The 18068-nt window shown below is 37.2% G+C and overlaps 1 protein-coding gene across 1 annotated transcript in view; it reads right to left on the reverse strand.

Annotated features, from left to right (window-relative positions):
* Positions 1-18068, reverse strand: part of LOC126235403 (putative ankyrin repeat protein RF_0381) — a 156878-nt gene that overhangs the window by 48127 nt on the left and 90683 nt on the right. The window contains exon 3 of the mRNA XM_049944124.1: positions 15223-16521. Coding sequence (XP_049800081.1) covers positions 15223-16521 — 1299 coding nt within the window. The remainder of the gene's footprint in view (positions 1-15222; positions 16522-18068) is intronic.

The raw sequence follows: 18068 nt of genomic DNA on the forward strand, positions 1-18068 counted from the left end.
TGTGGAAATAGCTACTAACAAAAACAATATTCCAACTTGGACTAAACTGTGGAACAGGAAAATTTAACATCTTCCATCAAAACATAAGCAATCTTCTTTTAAGAAGATTTAACATATGTATCGATACACTAATAGACAGAGCATGAGGAATGCCACATGTTTAATGTGCTTATCAGAGCATCCCTTTGAAACATCTGAATTGAAACAGGCAAATCTAGATAGATATAAGCTCAAATTATATTACTGTAGATCAGTAAAAGGAAATGGGTAGTGAATATGAAAGGTCAATTGAATCTCATCAGCAAACGAAGTTCATTGCTAATACAAGGTACATAAACCACAAAAGAAGGCATTATACATGGACCTCATCAGGAGATAGAACTAGACACCAATTAGATTACATTGTGGTGGATAACAGACAAGCAATGCAGTGAAAAACTCTCAGGGACTGGCATTAATAGCAATCATGTGATCGTCATGATAGAAATGAGCATAAAACTGTTAGATGACCCAGGTATTTTCACCTCTGGTGAGCAAAATGAGATGTCAGGATGACAATACATTTGTTTAAGTAACTTCTTTGCTGTGACCCTCAGCCATTGTACATCAGGAAAAGATTGGAGGTGTCCAGTTGCCTCTCATACAAAACAATAGACGTCCTGCATTGGTGACAGCGCAAGTGGTGGTGCCGACCTCGTCATCACTTGAATGCTGTTGTCAGTGATACCTCCGGCTGCAACTGTGATGACAGTACAGCAGCAGCTGATGATACCACAGAGGCATTCATGACCTCACTTCAGCAATCGGGCAGCTCTCTGCTCCAACAGCTGCTGCTCTTGTGACTTAGGGCAGGCTGCCACATCCCATGGCCGAATAGATATCCCATACTGCATTCCAGGATGTCGCTCTGGGTGTCAAAGGCTTGTGGTGTAGGCTGTGATACTGAGACGAGAATATTGTAGTACACAAATGGCTGGGTACTTATACATTCCAGACGATGTTCATTTAGGGCTTAAGGCACATACTCTAAACCCTTCTGTGGTGGCAAATGAGAAAAGACTTCTGTCCTACCACTAGCATATTGCAGTGTCAGCTGTTCTGTACCTCACTAAGCTGGCTCTGCTTGGCAATGCCTGTCGGCCGTGTTTTGCTCCACAATGCGTAACATGCCTGCCCACTTGTGGCTAGCTCTATAGCAACTCACTTCCGCTCTAGTGTACTTTATGACCAAATACAGAGTGAGTACATGGAACCTGAACATAATATAAGAGAAGAAGAAATGAGAAAACTGAAAGAGAAGATAACCCAAACCGAAAAAGATAAAACACGAAAAGAAGAAGTAGAGAAAAAAATGGACAAAAATGAAAGGTGCTGTAATTGAAACAACAAAAGAAGAAGTGGGACACTTCCAAGGAACCAGAGCAAAGAAATGATAAGCAACAACAGTAATGACAAAAACAAGGAGGATGAGAATGATCAATGTTCAAAAGACTGTAAAAAGAATGAGATAAGAGACACAGAAAGGAAGGGAGCAGTGTTTGAAAGAAGAATGTAATGATATAGAAGATCTGACATAATTTATAAGACGGTGTGGAGAGCCACTTAAGATAAACAGACTGTGAACTGTAGAGGAAGAAAAACTGAGGAAGAAAATGTTTAAGATACTGTATTAGGAAGAAGAAATAACAAAGAGACAAAATTGGCATATGGAAGACTTACATAGAGTAAAAGAGAAACCTGATCTAATCATTGAAATGGAAGATGAAATAGAGTCAGAGGAAAATGGAACTTCATTTCTGATCTCTGAAGTACAAAGAGTGGTAAAAGAAATGAAGAGAGATGAATCTGCTGGATTTGTACGTCTTCCTACAGAATTATTTGAGTGTATGGATGAAAAGGGCAAAGCAATAATGACAGTTTTGTGAAATGTGATATACAAAAGTGGTACCAAGAAATGCACAGAATACAGAACAGTAAGTGGCCTATAATCCCTCATGCTGCCTAAATTATGTTGAAAGTATGGAATTATATATTGGTATGTCTAATGGGAGAGAACACAGGGGGAGGGCAAATTGGTTTCAAAAAATGGAGAGGTACAAGAGATGCTATTGAATAATTATTATGATTGTTGAAAGATATATTGCAAGAGGAGAAGGAATGAGTTTGTGTTTGATAGATCTAGAAGAGGCCTTTGACTCAGTGAAAGTGGATAAAATGACGGAAATTCTAAAATTGAAGAAAGTGAACTGGAAGGACAGGAGAGTAATTAAGCAGTTCTACACAAGGCAGAAGGCAACCCTGGATCTTAGAACTAGTATGAAAGACTGGTTTGAAATTGCAAGATGAGCAAGACAAGGTTGTCTTTCACCAAGTCTGTTTACCACACATACAAAAAATTTGGCAATGAAAACACAAGAAGTAGGGGAGGAAGGAGTAAGCATAGGAGGCCAGAAGATCAACTGCATCAGATTTGATGATGACATGGTACAGTTTGCTGAAAAAAACAATATCCTTTCAAATAATGCTATCCAGACTTGATTGCAAGACTAGACAATGAAAATTGACCAAAAAGAAACCGTACAGATATTTGGGGAGCATGTTAACCAATAACTGAACAAGTAGAAAGGAAATTACATTCATAACTGCAATGGCAAAGCAAACCTTCCAAAAAAAGAACTACTTATTTTGCAACAATTGGGGTTGCAGTTATGGAAAAGGTTTTTGTGGAATGTTTTTTCTGCAGGACTGTGAGATCTGGACATGGAACAAGAGAGAAAGAGACAAAATTGAAGAATTAGAGATGTGGGTTTGAAGAAGAATGGAGAAAATAAAATGGATGGATAAAGTGAAGAACAGTGAAACACTGCAAAGAGTAAAGGAACAACCTTTGCTGTGATGTGGATTGCATCAGCTGTGTAATTAAAATTGGCAATATGCTGAGCATTTACATGATGGCAGCTACTTTTCTTTTTAGAGTTCATGATTTATAGTTAACTATTTTCACTTCTGTATCCCTCCCCCTCTCCTCCTCTCTCTAAAAACACTGTGATTAGACATTCAGAAACACTACTTTGCAGTAGGAGTTTTCAACAAGATATTTCATTTTATGTGTGAAGATTCTAAAATTAGGTGTCTATTACATTCTTACTTTACTGGTTAGATGGTCAAAGATTTTCATGGCTTACTTCAACTCTACTTTCTATGTTGTATTTAAGCTGAGTGCAGGTTAGTGTATATCATTTCTTCTTCTAGTATTATATTTATGAATGTTACCGTTGTGTTTGAATTGTCATTGGCTGTTGCCAAAAAACTTCATAATGGAGTTAATATACTGTGATGTTGTTGTCTGTATGTCCTACTGTTCAAAGATCTGCCTACACTCCACTTTTTTTATGCTTATTAGAAACTCCTAGACAATAGAAAATTTCTTCCTCAAAGTTGAGTTACCCCAAAATATTATGCCATAAGACATTAGTAGGTAACAATAGGAAAAGTAAGTCACCTTTCTGACATTTTCATTTCCAAGATCTGCTGTTATCCTTAGCACAAAAGTCCCAGAACTCACTTATTTCACAAGATCTGTAATATATGTATGTAATTTCTCCTTCTAGTAAAGTATTTATGAATGCTAGTGTTGTTTTAGAATTGTCATTGGCTCTTGGAAACAAACTTCATAATGCAGTTAATATACTGTGATGCTGATGTCTGTATGTCCTACTGTTTAATGATCTGCCTACCCTACACTTTTTATGCTTATTAGACACTCCTAGACAATAGAAATTTTATCCTCAAAGTTGAGTTATCCCAAAATATTACACCATAACAGAGTAGCAGGTAAAAATAGTAAAAGTAAGTCACATTTCTGACATTCTTATTTCCAGACTCTGCTGTTATCCTTAACACAAAAGTTCCAGAACTCATGCATTTCACAAGATCTGTTACACATGACTTCTGGCTCAGAGTCTATCAATATATATGTGTACTGTGAGGATTTAGAATATTCTGTTTCATTAACTGATGTTCCCCCATATCCTTCTTTTTTTGTCCGATAGCACTGATCAATGACATCAATAGTTCTCAATGTTCAGTTTTGGACTGTTTCATACAATACAGTTCCCATTTCAAACTGAAGGTTGTACTGAAATAGTCTCTGACAAATTGCTCTTAAACCGAAATATTTTCCATGATTTTGGGGTAAATTCTACTGCAAATATTTTACCTAACCATGCTGGTCAAATGATAGCAGTAAAATATGCCCAGGTACTCCTGTGCAACATATATGTCTTAAGATATCTATTTCGAACAGTCAAAATCTGTTTCTGTAAACATAAATACAACTGTGCATGACAAAAATTATTTTAACAGTAATCACGATCATCTCTAGATGAAAATAATGTTGTACTTTATAAAAAGATAAATATTGTGACGTTATTGTCTTTCCTGGCGAGTTGAACTAATAAAGTTTGAACTTCCAGCTGAGTGAAACCATTCTTGCCAGAAGAAACTGGGAGTAACTGCTCATTGAAATATTGCAACATTTTAATGAATTCATCTAGGTGAAATCCAGGATAATTTACATGATGAAAATATTTAAAGTTAACAGTGTTATGAAAAATGTATTCCTACAGCAGTATGAGTATTGTTTCTGTAAAAGCAAACATGTATGAACTGAAACAAAATTAAGGACAGTGTATGGATAACACCTGCATATGAAGTATCTTGGGCCAGGAAGCCAGAGCTCAACCTAATTCAGAGCAAAAGCTGTAGTGAAAACTCCGTTAGCAGAATTATTGCAAAGTCCTTCAGTCTGTTATCTGAAAAGCAGATCCTGTAGTGTGTAGAAATAATAAAACATTCCAGGAATAAAGGAAAACAAACTGTAACAACATATGGACATGCCTAATAAACTATGAAATATACCGTAGATAAAGCATATTCTGTTGAGTATACACTATACACACTACTAAGAGGTTTCAGTGTAAAACACTGTACACAACATACAAAGGCAAAACAAAAACCATTAGTTCACAGACAAACCTGAGTAGGAGAGGTAAAGATATGGCTGAGCTTCAGGCAGAAAATTTATGCCACCCCTCTACCCCCCCCCCCCCCCCACAACCATCACAAAAAGTAAGATCACTGTGGTTACTGATTCAGATGGGTTCCTTTATTGGTTAGATAGCAATCAAATATCCTGTTGTGAAAGAAGTTACAACCACTGAGGAGCCACACAAAGAGCTTAAGAATGCACAGAAGAGTATGGTTACTGTATTTCATCAGAACATTAAGGTCTTGCATAGTAAGGAAGAAGAGCTTCTTGTCTGTTTGAAAAACTGAGAGACCTCTGAAGAGACAGATGTCCTGTAACTACCTGAGAGCAACATATCCAAAAGGTTCGAGAAGTTTTAAACTAAAAGATTACACTCTGGCACCATACTTATGTAGAACCAATATGGGAAAAGGAGGAGTTGTTACATATATTAAGACAGAACACAACATAAATTGAAACAAGTTGATTATGTAGTGATCAACACATATAAGTGTGTGCTTGTGAATTAATACTGAAAAATAGTTCACTTTTAATTAATTAACAAGTAATATTCCAGGCTAACAACCTGGTCTTACTTTGGGAATTCAGGGATGACTTTGCATTCCCTACTGTTTCCAATTTACAGCTTCAAGTCGCAAAATGGAAAGTTCGCATGATGGATGCTCTATCCCGGGTGGTAACTCTGATGAGGTTTCCACCATTACATCATGTAATGTAATGGGACCTAGGATTCTGGGGAGTCTCAACATTTGCGATGAAGAAGAGATGGAATAGATTGAAAAGCATTCCAAGTTTCAGTTCAAGAAGTACTGCTTTGGACTATTAAATGTAAATTCTCTTCTGAAAATTGGGAAACAAAAGGAATTAGAATTATTTCTGCAGAAGAACGATATAGAAATTATAGCAGTCTAGCAAACACGATTCTTAGATGAGAATGTAGTTGATATACAGCATTATAGTGTTCATACAGGGAAACCAGCAGTGAGAATAATGGAAAACATGCTGATGTTTGGAACAGCATTTTATGTAAACAAACAAATTGTAGACAGTCTAACAGAATTTAGATTGAATTCAGAAAGAATATCCATGTTATCAATAAAGTGCAAGAATAAAAGCTACACCCCATATACTGTCATGCACCTATAAACGCACAGAACAAAAGAAATCTGGCGAAAGTCAATCAATTCTGGGATCTTTTAGAATCTGAAATTTCTATCATACCTAAAAAGAACATTAAAATACTTCTTGGTGACTTCGACATGCAAATTGGGAGGGAAAATAGATTTAGGACTATTGTAGGTGAATATCCAGCACACTCAAGGACAAACAGAAATGGCGAAAGACTGATCAATATGTGTAAAATGTTCCAGTTACAACTCATGTCCACACATTTCCATAAACTACCAAGAAAAGCCAAAACTCGGGGACATCCAAATCCAAACCTAGGAGAATTTCAACTGGATTATATAGCCATATCTAAAAGGTATATCACACAAATTATGAATGTTAAAACAGTCAGAAATGGGGAATTCAACTCAGATCATTATCTCTCTAAGATTAGGATAAAATTTCTCCCATCTAAAACAAAAAAGGCGACCAAGAAAGTTATAACACCACTACAGCTAATATCACAAAAGAAAATGTAGAAAAATTTAGAGAAGAAATTGAGACAAATAAAGAAGGTGATTGGCATGAGCTCCAGATGCAAATAACTCAAGAAGCAGAGAAAACTTTAGGATTGGCCAAGAATAAAAAGAAGACATTGTGGAATGAGGAGTGTGAAGAAGCACTAATAGAAAGAGTTCAAAAATGGAGAAAGTAGAGATGTTCGAAAAAAGAGGAAGACCTTGAACAATTCAGACAACAAAGAAAAGAAACATCAAAAATAATCTGGAAAATCAAAAGAAACTTTGAAAATTCCCAGCTTATTGAAATAGAAGAAAATTTCACCAAAAATAATACTAGAAACTTCCACAAAACTTTTAAACACATACTTCAAGGATATCAGGCACCAAGTATTTGTTTCAAAGATGAAAATGACAAATTGGTATTAAATAACAAAGAAAACTGTGAAATTTTCGCAAATTGTTTTGAAAAGCTTTTAAATTGTCCAGTTCCAACAGATAAATTAGAATTTCCAGTGACATGTCAAAATCTAGAGGAAGATTTCTCACCAACAGAGTTAGAAATTCATGAAACCATCAAAACATTCAAAACAATAAAGCAAGCAGTGAAGACCATTACAACAGAATTATTGAAGTGGTCAGAAACAAAAATCATAAAGGATCTACAGCGGCTTTTTGACAACATTTGGAAAACTGAAAAGATTCCAGTTGAATGGAAAGCAGCATTAATCTACATAAAAAGGGAGACAAACGAAATGTCAATAGTTACAGGGGAGTGTCACTTCTGCCAGTGGCATACAAAATATTATCAAAAATTCTCCTGAACAGAGTGGTAGATACTTTAGACAATCAACTGGGAGAGTATCAGGGTGGTTTTTGAAAAGGAAGATCCTGTTCAGAACAAATTTTTAACTTAAAATCAATAATTTACCATAGAATGTTAACCAGCAAACCAATAATAGTGTCATTTATTGACTTCAAGAAAGCATTTGATTGTATAGACAGAGAAACAATATATAAGATCTTTAGAGAACTTGGTATTAAATCAAAATTAGCAAATATTTAATTCATGAAACACTAACAGCTACAATATCTAAAGTCAAATTTATGGGAGAAGTAACTCAGCCTTTTGAAATAAAAACCGGTGTTAGACAAGGTGATAGTTTATCACCTTTATTGTTTAATTGTGTTCTAGAAAAAAATTTTAAGGATCTGGAATTTGGAGCTAAAAAATCACAAAGCTGAACCAATAAGTCTGGGAAGGACAAAAAATGGAATTAAGGTAAACTGCTTGGCTTTTGCCAATGATTTTGCAATACTTTCAGAAAACCTGACACAAGCAGTTATTCAGATAAACCTTCTGGAAAAAATAGCAAACAGAACTGGTCTCAAAATTTCAGCTGAAAAAAAAAAAAAAAAAAAAACAAAATTCATGACAAATATAAAAAAAATGTGCCAAAATTCATAGAAACACAACTAGGAAAATCAGAGTGAGTAAATAAATTTAAATATCTTGGAGAGACTATACAACAGAATGGACTAAAAAAATCTGCAAGAGATGTAAGAATAAACAAAATGGAAAGAGCATATGTGTTGACCAAAAATATTTACAACAGGAAATGTATATCTAGAAAAACAAAACTAAAACACTACACCACAATGGTATGACTAGAATGTTTATATGGATCTGAATGCCCAACAATGAACTATAACATGGACAGACTAGAGGTACTGGAAAGAAGGGTTATTAGAAAAATAATGGGTGCAATAAAAATGCAGGTGGTTGGAAAATAAGAAGTAATGAGTAGATCTACAAAAATATAGAGAAAATATCTGAAGTAATGGCCAAACAAAGATTAACCTTTTTTGGACGCCTCTACCGAATGGATGTAAATAGACTAACGAAGCAAATACTCCTATATTTCTGAAAGAAGAAACCGACAGTAGCATGGAGTCAGAAATAAGGAAAGATCTAGAAAGAAACAACATCGAAGAATCAGAAATAGCTGAAAGAAACCATTTTAAAATAAAATGGAAAAGCAGAAGAAATAAAAAATTGGGAACAACATAACATGGACAGAAGAAAGGAAGAGACTTCATGGGGAGAAAATGAGGGAATACTGGAAAAACAGGAAATAACAACAACAAAAAATGACTGACAGGACTGGATAACACAACTATTAATTTAAATTGAAAGGCTATAAATGATCAGTCACATGTAGCAGATACATTTAATAAACATTTCTTAAACTATGTAGTAGAAAATGTAGGAAAATCAAAAACGTGTTGTTGCTGCACTAAAATTATTAACTTAAGAGTGGCTGGGTAAAAATTAAGAAACCTTCCTCAGTTAATGCAGGAAGTCAGGGAAGCATGTCAAGTCAGATGGTAGGGCAGAGTTACCCCAGAGTTATCTGCTGATGCACCAAGTACTGCTGCCAAAGTGTAAAGGTAGTTACCTCATGTTGTCACCAAGCAGAGAGGCCAATAGTGTAAATAACATCAACACAGTAGAAAGGCCCCATCAAAGCCACAGGCATTTGGCTTATGTGATAAAAACTGATGCTGTAGCAAAACTATGATTGGCCAATACCATTCAGACACTCATCATTTTCAGCCAAAGGTATCACAGTCTGCCAGGCACCAGTCCTGAGAAGGCACCTACATCAGTCCGTGATTCTACAAGTCTCCATGGCTCATTCATTCTCTCTGGACTCCACCTGCTACCAGCTGTAGTCCAACCACTAGTGCCTAGTCCGATGCCGTGGACATAAGGGCCTCCAACAGGAGTGGACCACTTGGGGACCTACTTCAGCTGCTGTCAGCATTTCACCATGGAGGTCTGTGGATCTCATCCAGGGCTGTGCAGCCATTCAATCGCCATCACCCTTGTGGGCAAACTCGGTGCCGCCTACCTCTGCTTTGGGTAGACAATGCTGTTGTAAGCTGTTCTTTCTGCACCAGGTTCACGGGATGATCCTGTGCCCCACAGCATGAATTGTCCATTTCTTTGACAACGTGAACCATGAAATTCTGTTTGATAAACAAAAATATAACAACCGTAATGGGAACATCAATTTTTCATGTGCAGAATATTACCAGGAAAACAGAATTTAAGTCACAGTGAAACAACTGCAATGCAGGTATAAAACTTCTTTCAAAACAGGAGAGCATGAAGTACAAAGTTCCATAAGATTCCGTTTTGGAAATACTTCTGATCTAATCCCACATAAATGACATCCTAATTACTTCAAATGACTGCAAGAAACAGTTGCGTCACTCGAGAGCCCAAATTCAACCAAACTAAACACGGACCAGCCAATATCTGAATAGGCCTAAATATGATACAAAAGAAATAGTTCAAGCATCAATCTCACCATGATACATACTACACTTTTTGAAACACTAAAACCTATCCAATGCTACCAAAAGTAAACAATAAAGATCAGTCACCATATTGAACACATTGGGCAAAATTCCTTGGTTAACAATAAAATGGAGTCACCATGTAAATATATTAATCAAGAGCCACCATTCAACATGTTTGCACTCTGCAGGGTATCTCACTGTATTGAGTTGAAGTAAACAGCTTTAATTAATAGTCTGGCGAATACACTCTGTATTCCAAACACAAAAACGAGCTATCAGAATCAAATGCAATAAAAAAAGACAAGATTCATGTTGTCATGTGTCCCCGTATATGAAAGTCGTAGCATATTCAGCGATGAGCTTGTTGGAGATGATGCAGAAATCCTACTTTACCATTCATGTCAAGGTCATGGGGGAGCTGGTTTGCCATTACCTTTCTCCAAGGACATATCTGTATTGTGTGAATGACTGTGATGCATGCATGTGCAGTGTAATGTGGGGTTTATGTTTCTATAGATGAAAGGAAGGGAGAGGATGAAACTTGTGCCAGAACATAGCCTATTCCTTTCAAAGAATATATGTGATTTTATCTCCTCTGTATCTTCTATTGACTTGTCCTACATCTATATTAAATGTTGTTTCCCTGATACGTCCTGATTTCCCGGCATGTTTTAGCATTTTTCCCTGAAAATCTTTCGGTCTAAAGGGTAAGTTAAGATGTAAGTTGACAAGCTGTCTTTGCAGTTAGAGTACAAGGAATAATATTGAAAACGAGGAAATATCTGAAAAAAAAAAAAACTTGCAAGCAGATGGTGTTTCCCAATGTGAGCAAACATCTTCTATAATAACATCAACATCTTTTGTAATGAACTGCTTTAGATGGAGAAAGGAAGCCAAATATTATATGTGTGTTTTGTTAAGGCCACTGCTGTCATTTTCTTTCAATAAAATGAAATACATTTGGTGAAAAAAATACACATTTTCTTGGAGTTGCAAGTCAGATTTAAAATACCTTCACTGATTTCAGAAATAACCTCAGAGAAAAGTAGGTCTCTTGAAAGAAGTTCAGAAGGTGGAGAGGAATTGTGTAAACCAACACTGTAGGTGACCACCAATAAAATGTTGTTTCTACTATGTTCATTGTAGTTGGTTATTACCCACTGTGTTATAGCTACTTTTTTGCAGGTATTAATATTATTTTCCATTGTTTGATTTTATAGGTATTGTGTAATTTTTCTTTCGAGAAATATATGAGTACATAGCGTACAAACCACCAGTGACTGACACAATTTTCTTCTTCTTATCATCCATTTCTAACATATAAACTACTTTTGAAGTGCCAAAATGTACTATAACAAATAAAATGTCTACAAAACACCACACTGTACAACATGTTTATGGTGAGGCAGTCGCAATTCCTGAAATCCATTGCCCATGGCCTCTGGTCTGCTGAGGAGCACCGCAGTCCTCAGTCCATGAATAAAGCACAAAGATCTGGTTAATTATGCCATGCACAAACAGACCCGGTGTGCGGGCAGATGGGTGAGACTAGATCTGATGGGCAGGGCCTGCACATTAGTGGGAACTGAATGGCTTCAGATCGGCAGGCCCAATCCATTACAGATAACCAGAGAAATGGCCTGCAGTTTTGGCCCATTGCGGAAATTCACTCATGTGGCCAGTTATTGATGGGCCACAGACAGTATGTTGATGAAATGAGACCACGATGATCAATCCATGCGACAGATAACTTGTTCAAGTACTCTGAAATCAATAATAATGAGGATAGGTATCAACTTACCATAAAGATGATTGCAGAGCCACAGACAGGCACGTAGAAAAGTCAATCACACTCTCATAACTAAATTTTCGGCCCCAGCTTTTGTCAAAATGAGAGCACTCACCCATTTACACAATCACTCAAGGCACAACTCCTGCCCACATGGCCACCATCTACGGCCGCTGTGTCTACAGTCTCTGAGAATCGTTACCAACAAACTACTCCTCGTGTCTACCTGCTTCTCTTCAGCACCTGCCAGGCCAGCAGCAAGAAGTGGTGACAGCACTGACTGCAAGCCGAGGGGGAATGGTAGGAAGGGGAGAAGCAGTAGTAATGAGAGAGTAGGGAAGCGATGAACATACTCAGCTGCAACCATCCAGCAATGATGCAGGACCCCTCGGTAAACAAACCATTTCATATACTTAGACAAAAACAAGATTTTTCCAGTGTTTTGTTTCAAATTTTCCTGGTGAGTTTGAAATTCCCTGATTTTCAGAACCTGTGGCAATCCTGATTATACTCTGTGGTAATGAAAGTGAAGTAAAAAAGGTATTTATTCAGCAAAACCATGCAGCAGGAGTATTATTTGAAGCAGATAACCATATCTCATGATCAGTCCTCTTCAGAGACTGTGAAGTTCCTACCATCACTTGCCATCACCTTTCCCACATGAAAATGTTTCTGGTGAACTGCAGTTCGCACAATCAGAATGTAAGACACAAAGTCAATTTGCATGTAGACTTCACCCTGTTGACAAAAATCAGGATAGGTTCTCATATTCAGATGCACAGGTCCTCAACCTTTTGTTATCAGACATAATGGGCGAAAAATTAAATCTCTACACATAAAAAAATGAAAACTTACCTTACTATTCACTCCTACTAATTACACCATCATTTAGATTGAAGAACTGAAAACGTCTGTTGGTTAAATGATAAATTGCAAGGGTTCCACAGTTACATATGCTGATAATGATTACACTTTCGATTTTTAAATGTAAGCTTCCAATAGGAGATAAATGCCAGTTCCTTAACACATGGAAGTAAACAGTTTTACATCTTTTACCAAAGTACTGGCTTTTGTCCTAATTTTACTATCTTGTATTTATTTTGTGTGTAAAGCACATTGACACATGTGGGTGGGTTGTTTGATGTGTGAAAGTTTTTGTGAGTATGTAAGTCAGTAGTCTGTAGCTTCAAGAAGTAGATGTTAAAGTTCACCCGTTACATAAAACAAGATTTGTAAAATACTTTGGTGTACACATGGACAACAAAACCAAATTGTAATAAATATATAGCCTATTATTAGCTACTCAAAAGATTTAAGCTTACCATACTCAGTACTATTTCTTACTGTGAGATCCTATTAATGTTAGCCTAATCAATTATCCTCACATCTGACAGTTTCTGTTTACAGGAACCACAATGAAGAAAGAATAATGTGAACTTCAGGCTTTCACTAGCAAACAGCTCTTAATTATAGTCACACATGAATGAAATACGAGAACTATTGACTTATGTCCCCTATTTTGATTGTGTTTATTTTGAAGTATCATTTCTTTTCATTTCCACTTTTAATCATCAGTGCTGTTATTTGTATCTGAATAATGACTCCAGATTGCATTATTGATTAATTGAATATGTTCAGCAAGTGTAAAAAAAGGTACTTGCGTTTTATTTGATACTTTTATTATAAAGGCACTAGGCCCTATATATGTTGTTGCAAATGCAAATTCATTTTTCTAGTGACTGACTCATGTTACCATACATTTTAGGTCCACATTGTTTTACATAAAGGACATTACTTTTTATTTATTACTGAAGACATTTGATTTGTTTATTTGATTTTGTGAAATGACATCCATCAGTCATCACTATTACAAAAAGGCAATAACTTCAGCCAGGTCTGAAAACTGCAGTGTTCCTGTTTCACATAGATTTCTGACAGATCATAAAATATGTTAGCTATAGTAATTACTGAAAGACTTTATTGAATGGTTAAGAAATTAGAATGATACAATCCATGCATCTTATAAATATAAACTACATTATACATCTGTGCAGCATCTCAGTACTATTTCAGTACAAGGAGTAATGCATTTTATTATTCTACAACAGTCTTAAACATCACACTTCACACATGCTTAACACATTTTCATTATCCTGCAACACTCTTTAAACATAACACTTCATATGTACTTAAATGTCAATATTGTTGTTATGTTTTTCACAGTTAATGGAGTGAATAACTGATCATTGTTTAAAAAATCATAGGCCTTATGACATTTCAACAAAATATATACTGTACTGATTATTTTCACATATTTCTAACACTGAGGTGAGAGAAAATATAAAATACATTTAGTAATAATAGGCAAGACTGTGCCAGTTTCTTAACAAAACATGTATATTCTGAAGTTTAGCACAAAAGTGTTGAACTTTGGATTTCTGATATGTAGCCTAGTAATAAACAGTACCGGTAAAAAATGTATTGATGCATACGGATATTCACAGCAATGTGGTAGGCAATGTCAGTTGTGCAAACGTTAATTTTCTTGTTTGTCAGTGAACAATAACTAGAGCGAAAAAAAAAGAACCTGACATCTCAAATGAACATTGACTGTCATTGCAATGTGAAGCAATTTTATCTTCATAAAACAGCTGGAAATGGCTACTTTTCTGATTACAAAATCACTAAAACTCTATTCACAAAACAATTTACAAAGTTCATTATATCCATTATTAAAAGCTATTTGTGCCAGAGTTGCGTTATTTACATTTTTGCAGTTTTTTATGGCAAGAAATACAGCATGTTTTACGTTCTTTAATTCATTTAACTCTTTCAGCACTGTGTTATTTTTTTTGCTTACTCTAATAAACATAGATTCAATCAGTTTTAGAGTCTCTGCAATTTCTTTTTTACCTCCTTCTTGAGCGAAATGTAGTGGTGTTTTTTTGCCTGTTTTGGTTCTTGCATCGTATACTGCACCATGTTGCAATAAGGTGCACAATATTCCATGATGCCCAAATTTTGCTGCATAATGTAGCGGAGTAACACCATTACTGTTACTCAAAGTAATACTGGCCCCATTTTTAAGCAAAACGTTAACAACATCTAAATGTCCTTTCCATGATGCATACATAAGTGGAGTTCCATACTTCACGCTTCTGCTGTTGACTGGTGCCCCTTCTTTAACACATTTTTCAATTTCAACACACTTGGCTCTTGTCACAGCTTTAAACAGATTTTCAACAGCACACAATAAAGCATTTAATTCTTCGTTTCTTCTCATCGCAGCAATTTGTGAAACGGTAATGTTACCAAAGAAAGATACGGTCGTCACATCATAATACGCACCGTTCTCTAACAGGTATCTAGTGGTTGCTAAATCGCCATACTTAACGGCTACGTGCAGAGCTGTTTCATCGTTGCTTCCCTTTGCATTTATATCAGCTCCGTTTTCGATGAGAGCTCGAACAGTATTCATTTTTGAGTCCTGCGCTTCTGCACCCGAGTGTCCCGACGCCCCTAGAGGAACTAGGATGGAACCCTCATCTGCTGCAAAGTGAAGTGCCGTCCAGTCTGTGTGATCGCGAGCATTAACTTCGGCTCCTTTTGCCAAAAGGTATTTAACTACTTCGACATGCCAGTAGTCTGCTGCAAAATGCAGTGGTGTAGTCTGCTTTTCAGTCCTCGCATCAATTTTAGCCCCGCTGACAGTAAGAATTTTTGTAGTATCCAAATGGCCGTCGTAAGCTGCGCTATGCAATGGCGTCCACATCCGATCGTCAGTCGCATTAACATCAGCTTTGTTCGTGATCAGGATGTTCACTACATCTCTGAAATCAATCGCTGCAGCAAGGTGCAGGGGTGTTCGTCCAATCCTTTCCCGCGCATTCACGCTAGCACCTTTCGCAATCAAAAGTCTAGCGGTTTCCGCAGGGTATCCACTGTGTGCAACATTATGCAAAGGGGTCCATCCCTCGTCATCTGTCGCATTCACATCTGCTCCACTATTTATTAAAAACTGACTTACTGCGGCTTGTCTGTTTTGTATAGACACGTGCAATGGAGTGAAGCCTTCCAGATTCTTTGCATTAATCGCGGCCTGGTTCTGGATCAGCAGCTTTGCTATGTTAACATTTCCCATTTCCGCTGCGAAATGCAGTGGTGTCACACGTTCTGAATTTCTAGCATTTACAACTGCACCGTTCTGTACAAGAAATTTGGCTACGTCTTCAAAATTCTGCGCCACAGCGGAAACAAGTGGGGTGACTTTTATGTTGTCCTCAGCATTTACGTCTGCATTCGCAGAAACTAGTGCCTTCACTACCGACAAATGGCCATGCTGTGCGGCAAGGTGCAGTGGAACCACTTCGGAACTATTCTTAGCGTTAACTTTAGCGCCAGCACTAATCAAACAAAGCGCGAGGTTTGGGTCAGCGTTTCTGGCAGCTAAATGTAACGGTGTCATTCCCCGCTCCAGCTGATTGAACAATGGGGTAGCGCAAGCCGCGAGTGCATTTACGTTACACCCCCTCGCGATAAGCGCTTTAATAATGTCCAAGTGGCCTTCCTCCGCAGCAATATGGATCGGTCGTACCTTAAAAATGTCTGCGGCTTCGACGTCTGCTCCTTTCGACAGCATTTCCAGGACATCTTGCAAGTTGCCGGCTCTTACAGCAGCGTGGAGTGATCTGATGATGTCGTTTGCATACATGGTTTACAGAGTATGTCACGGACACTTTACGGAGAAGCACCGCACGTACCTCCTCACTGACCAAGACTTCACGCCGAACTGTTACGAACATTCACTGCTGCATCAGCAATTGTTTGCAACACAGCCCACCACATGAGCACTCGCAACTGAAATACGCCCTCCAGGTACTCCAACATCTGAAACATTAAACTACGTTGGTAATGCAGAAGCAAGAAAAAAATTATCTACGGACGTGGTCAAGGTGATACTGCCGCAAAATAATACTGCGATCACTAAACAGCTTCATTGAAATATTAATATTATAAACTAAACTATCCAAATATGAACACCACTGCGGATTGGTCGATTCCTTACCAAAAAGAAAAATGTACCGGGTGAATCCCCGTTCGCTACACTAAAAAGACGTACTTTATGCTATTAACAACTATGTAAAAGTTCCTTGTCGGTAAGCAAATAGTAATATCACAAATATGTAAGTGAATTGTTGATACATATATGTGCGCGGAAACTACAGGATGCTGTTGCCAACTGTCGGAACGGAGCTCTCTCTTCTGGTCTGCGCCAAATGTCTTACGCTTCCCCCATCAGATGTCGCGCGTGCTTCTTATCCCATGACATTAATTGACAAACTGCGAAACGGTACGTAAACAAAAGGAAGCCAAATTAGCTTAACACCTGTGGGCAACCGGTGACCAACGGGTCGGAAAAAAAAAAAAAAACAACGAGAATGTACTCTCAATAACGCGTTTTTGAGCCACAATTTGTTTGCGTATCGTGTCGAGAAAGGGATGCCATTAATAGCGGCGCGTTACCCCACAAAAATTAAACGACACGGACGCTGTAGTTATGAGTTCATGTGCTAAAGGTATGTCCACCCGATGCCTCTTTTGTCGTCCGCAGACGCACGGAAATAGAAAGGCATGCACAATAACTTTGTGGAAAGAACGCACGTACGCATGGGCATTCTCATGTCCACTCGTTGCCTCATTGTGCAAGCAGTCTGCTATAAATTCCCTTCTTTGGTTGGGAGCTACTGTTGCCTTTATTGTGCTGAAAAGGCGACAGAAAAAGGAAACACAAAACGGGTGTAGGTAAGGAAGTATCTAAATAACAGAGGTACGAGCAATACGAAGTGAGATTTTAGATTTTCTGCTTGGGAAACTGCAGCGATAAGACTGGCAATAAAATTTCGTTGGCAAGTAAATGACGATTTATATGCCAGTTTCAACTATTTATTCTTCATTTCATAACAAAGCACTTCAGTAATTATTCCTAAAACTGAGAAATATTGAAGGGAGGCTCTCAGTCATTGCCTGAAGGGTTCAATTCGTCGCTATTTTATTAGCTTAAGAAACTTTAATCATGAAAGATGATGTGTAGGTTAACATCCTCGCACTCGATAAATATGGGAATTTCATAAACGCCAGAATCAACCAGAACGGATGTTGTATTTTTCAATTTTTTTTTTTTTTTGCATCATGAATGTGCCTCATTTCAATTTTTAGTAGTTTTTTGAGGAGGTAA

This window comes from Schistocerca nitens, chromosome 2, assembly GCF_023898315.1.
Source record: "Schistocerca nitens isolate TAMUIC-IGC-003100 chromosome 2, iqSchNite1.1, whole genome shotgun sequence".
In the NCBI taxonomy this organism is placed as follows: Eukaryota; Metazoa; Arthropoda; class Insecta; order Orthoptera; family Acrididae; genus Schistocerca; species Schistocerca nitens.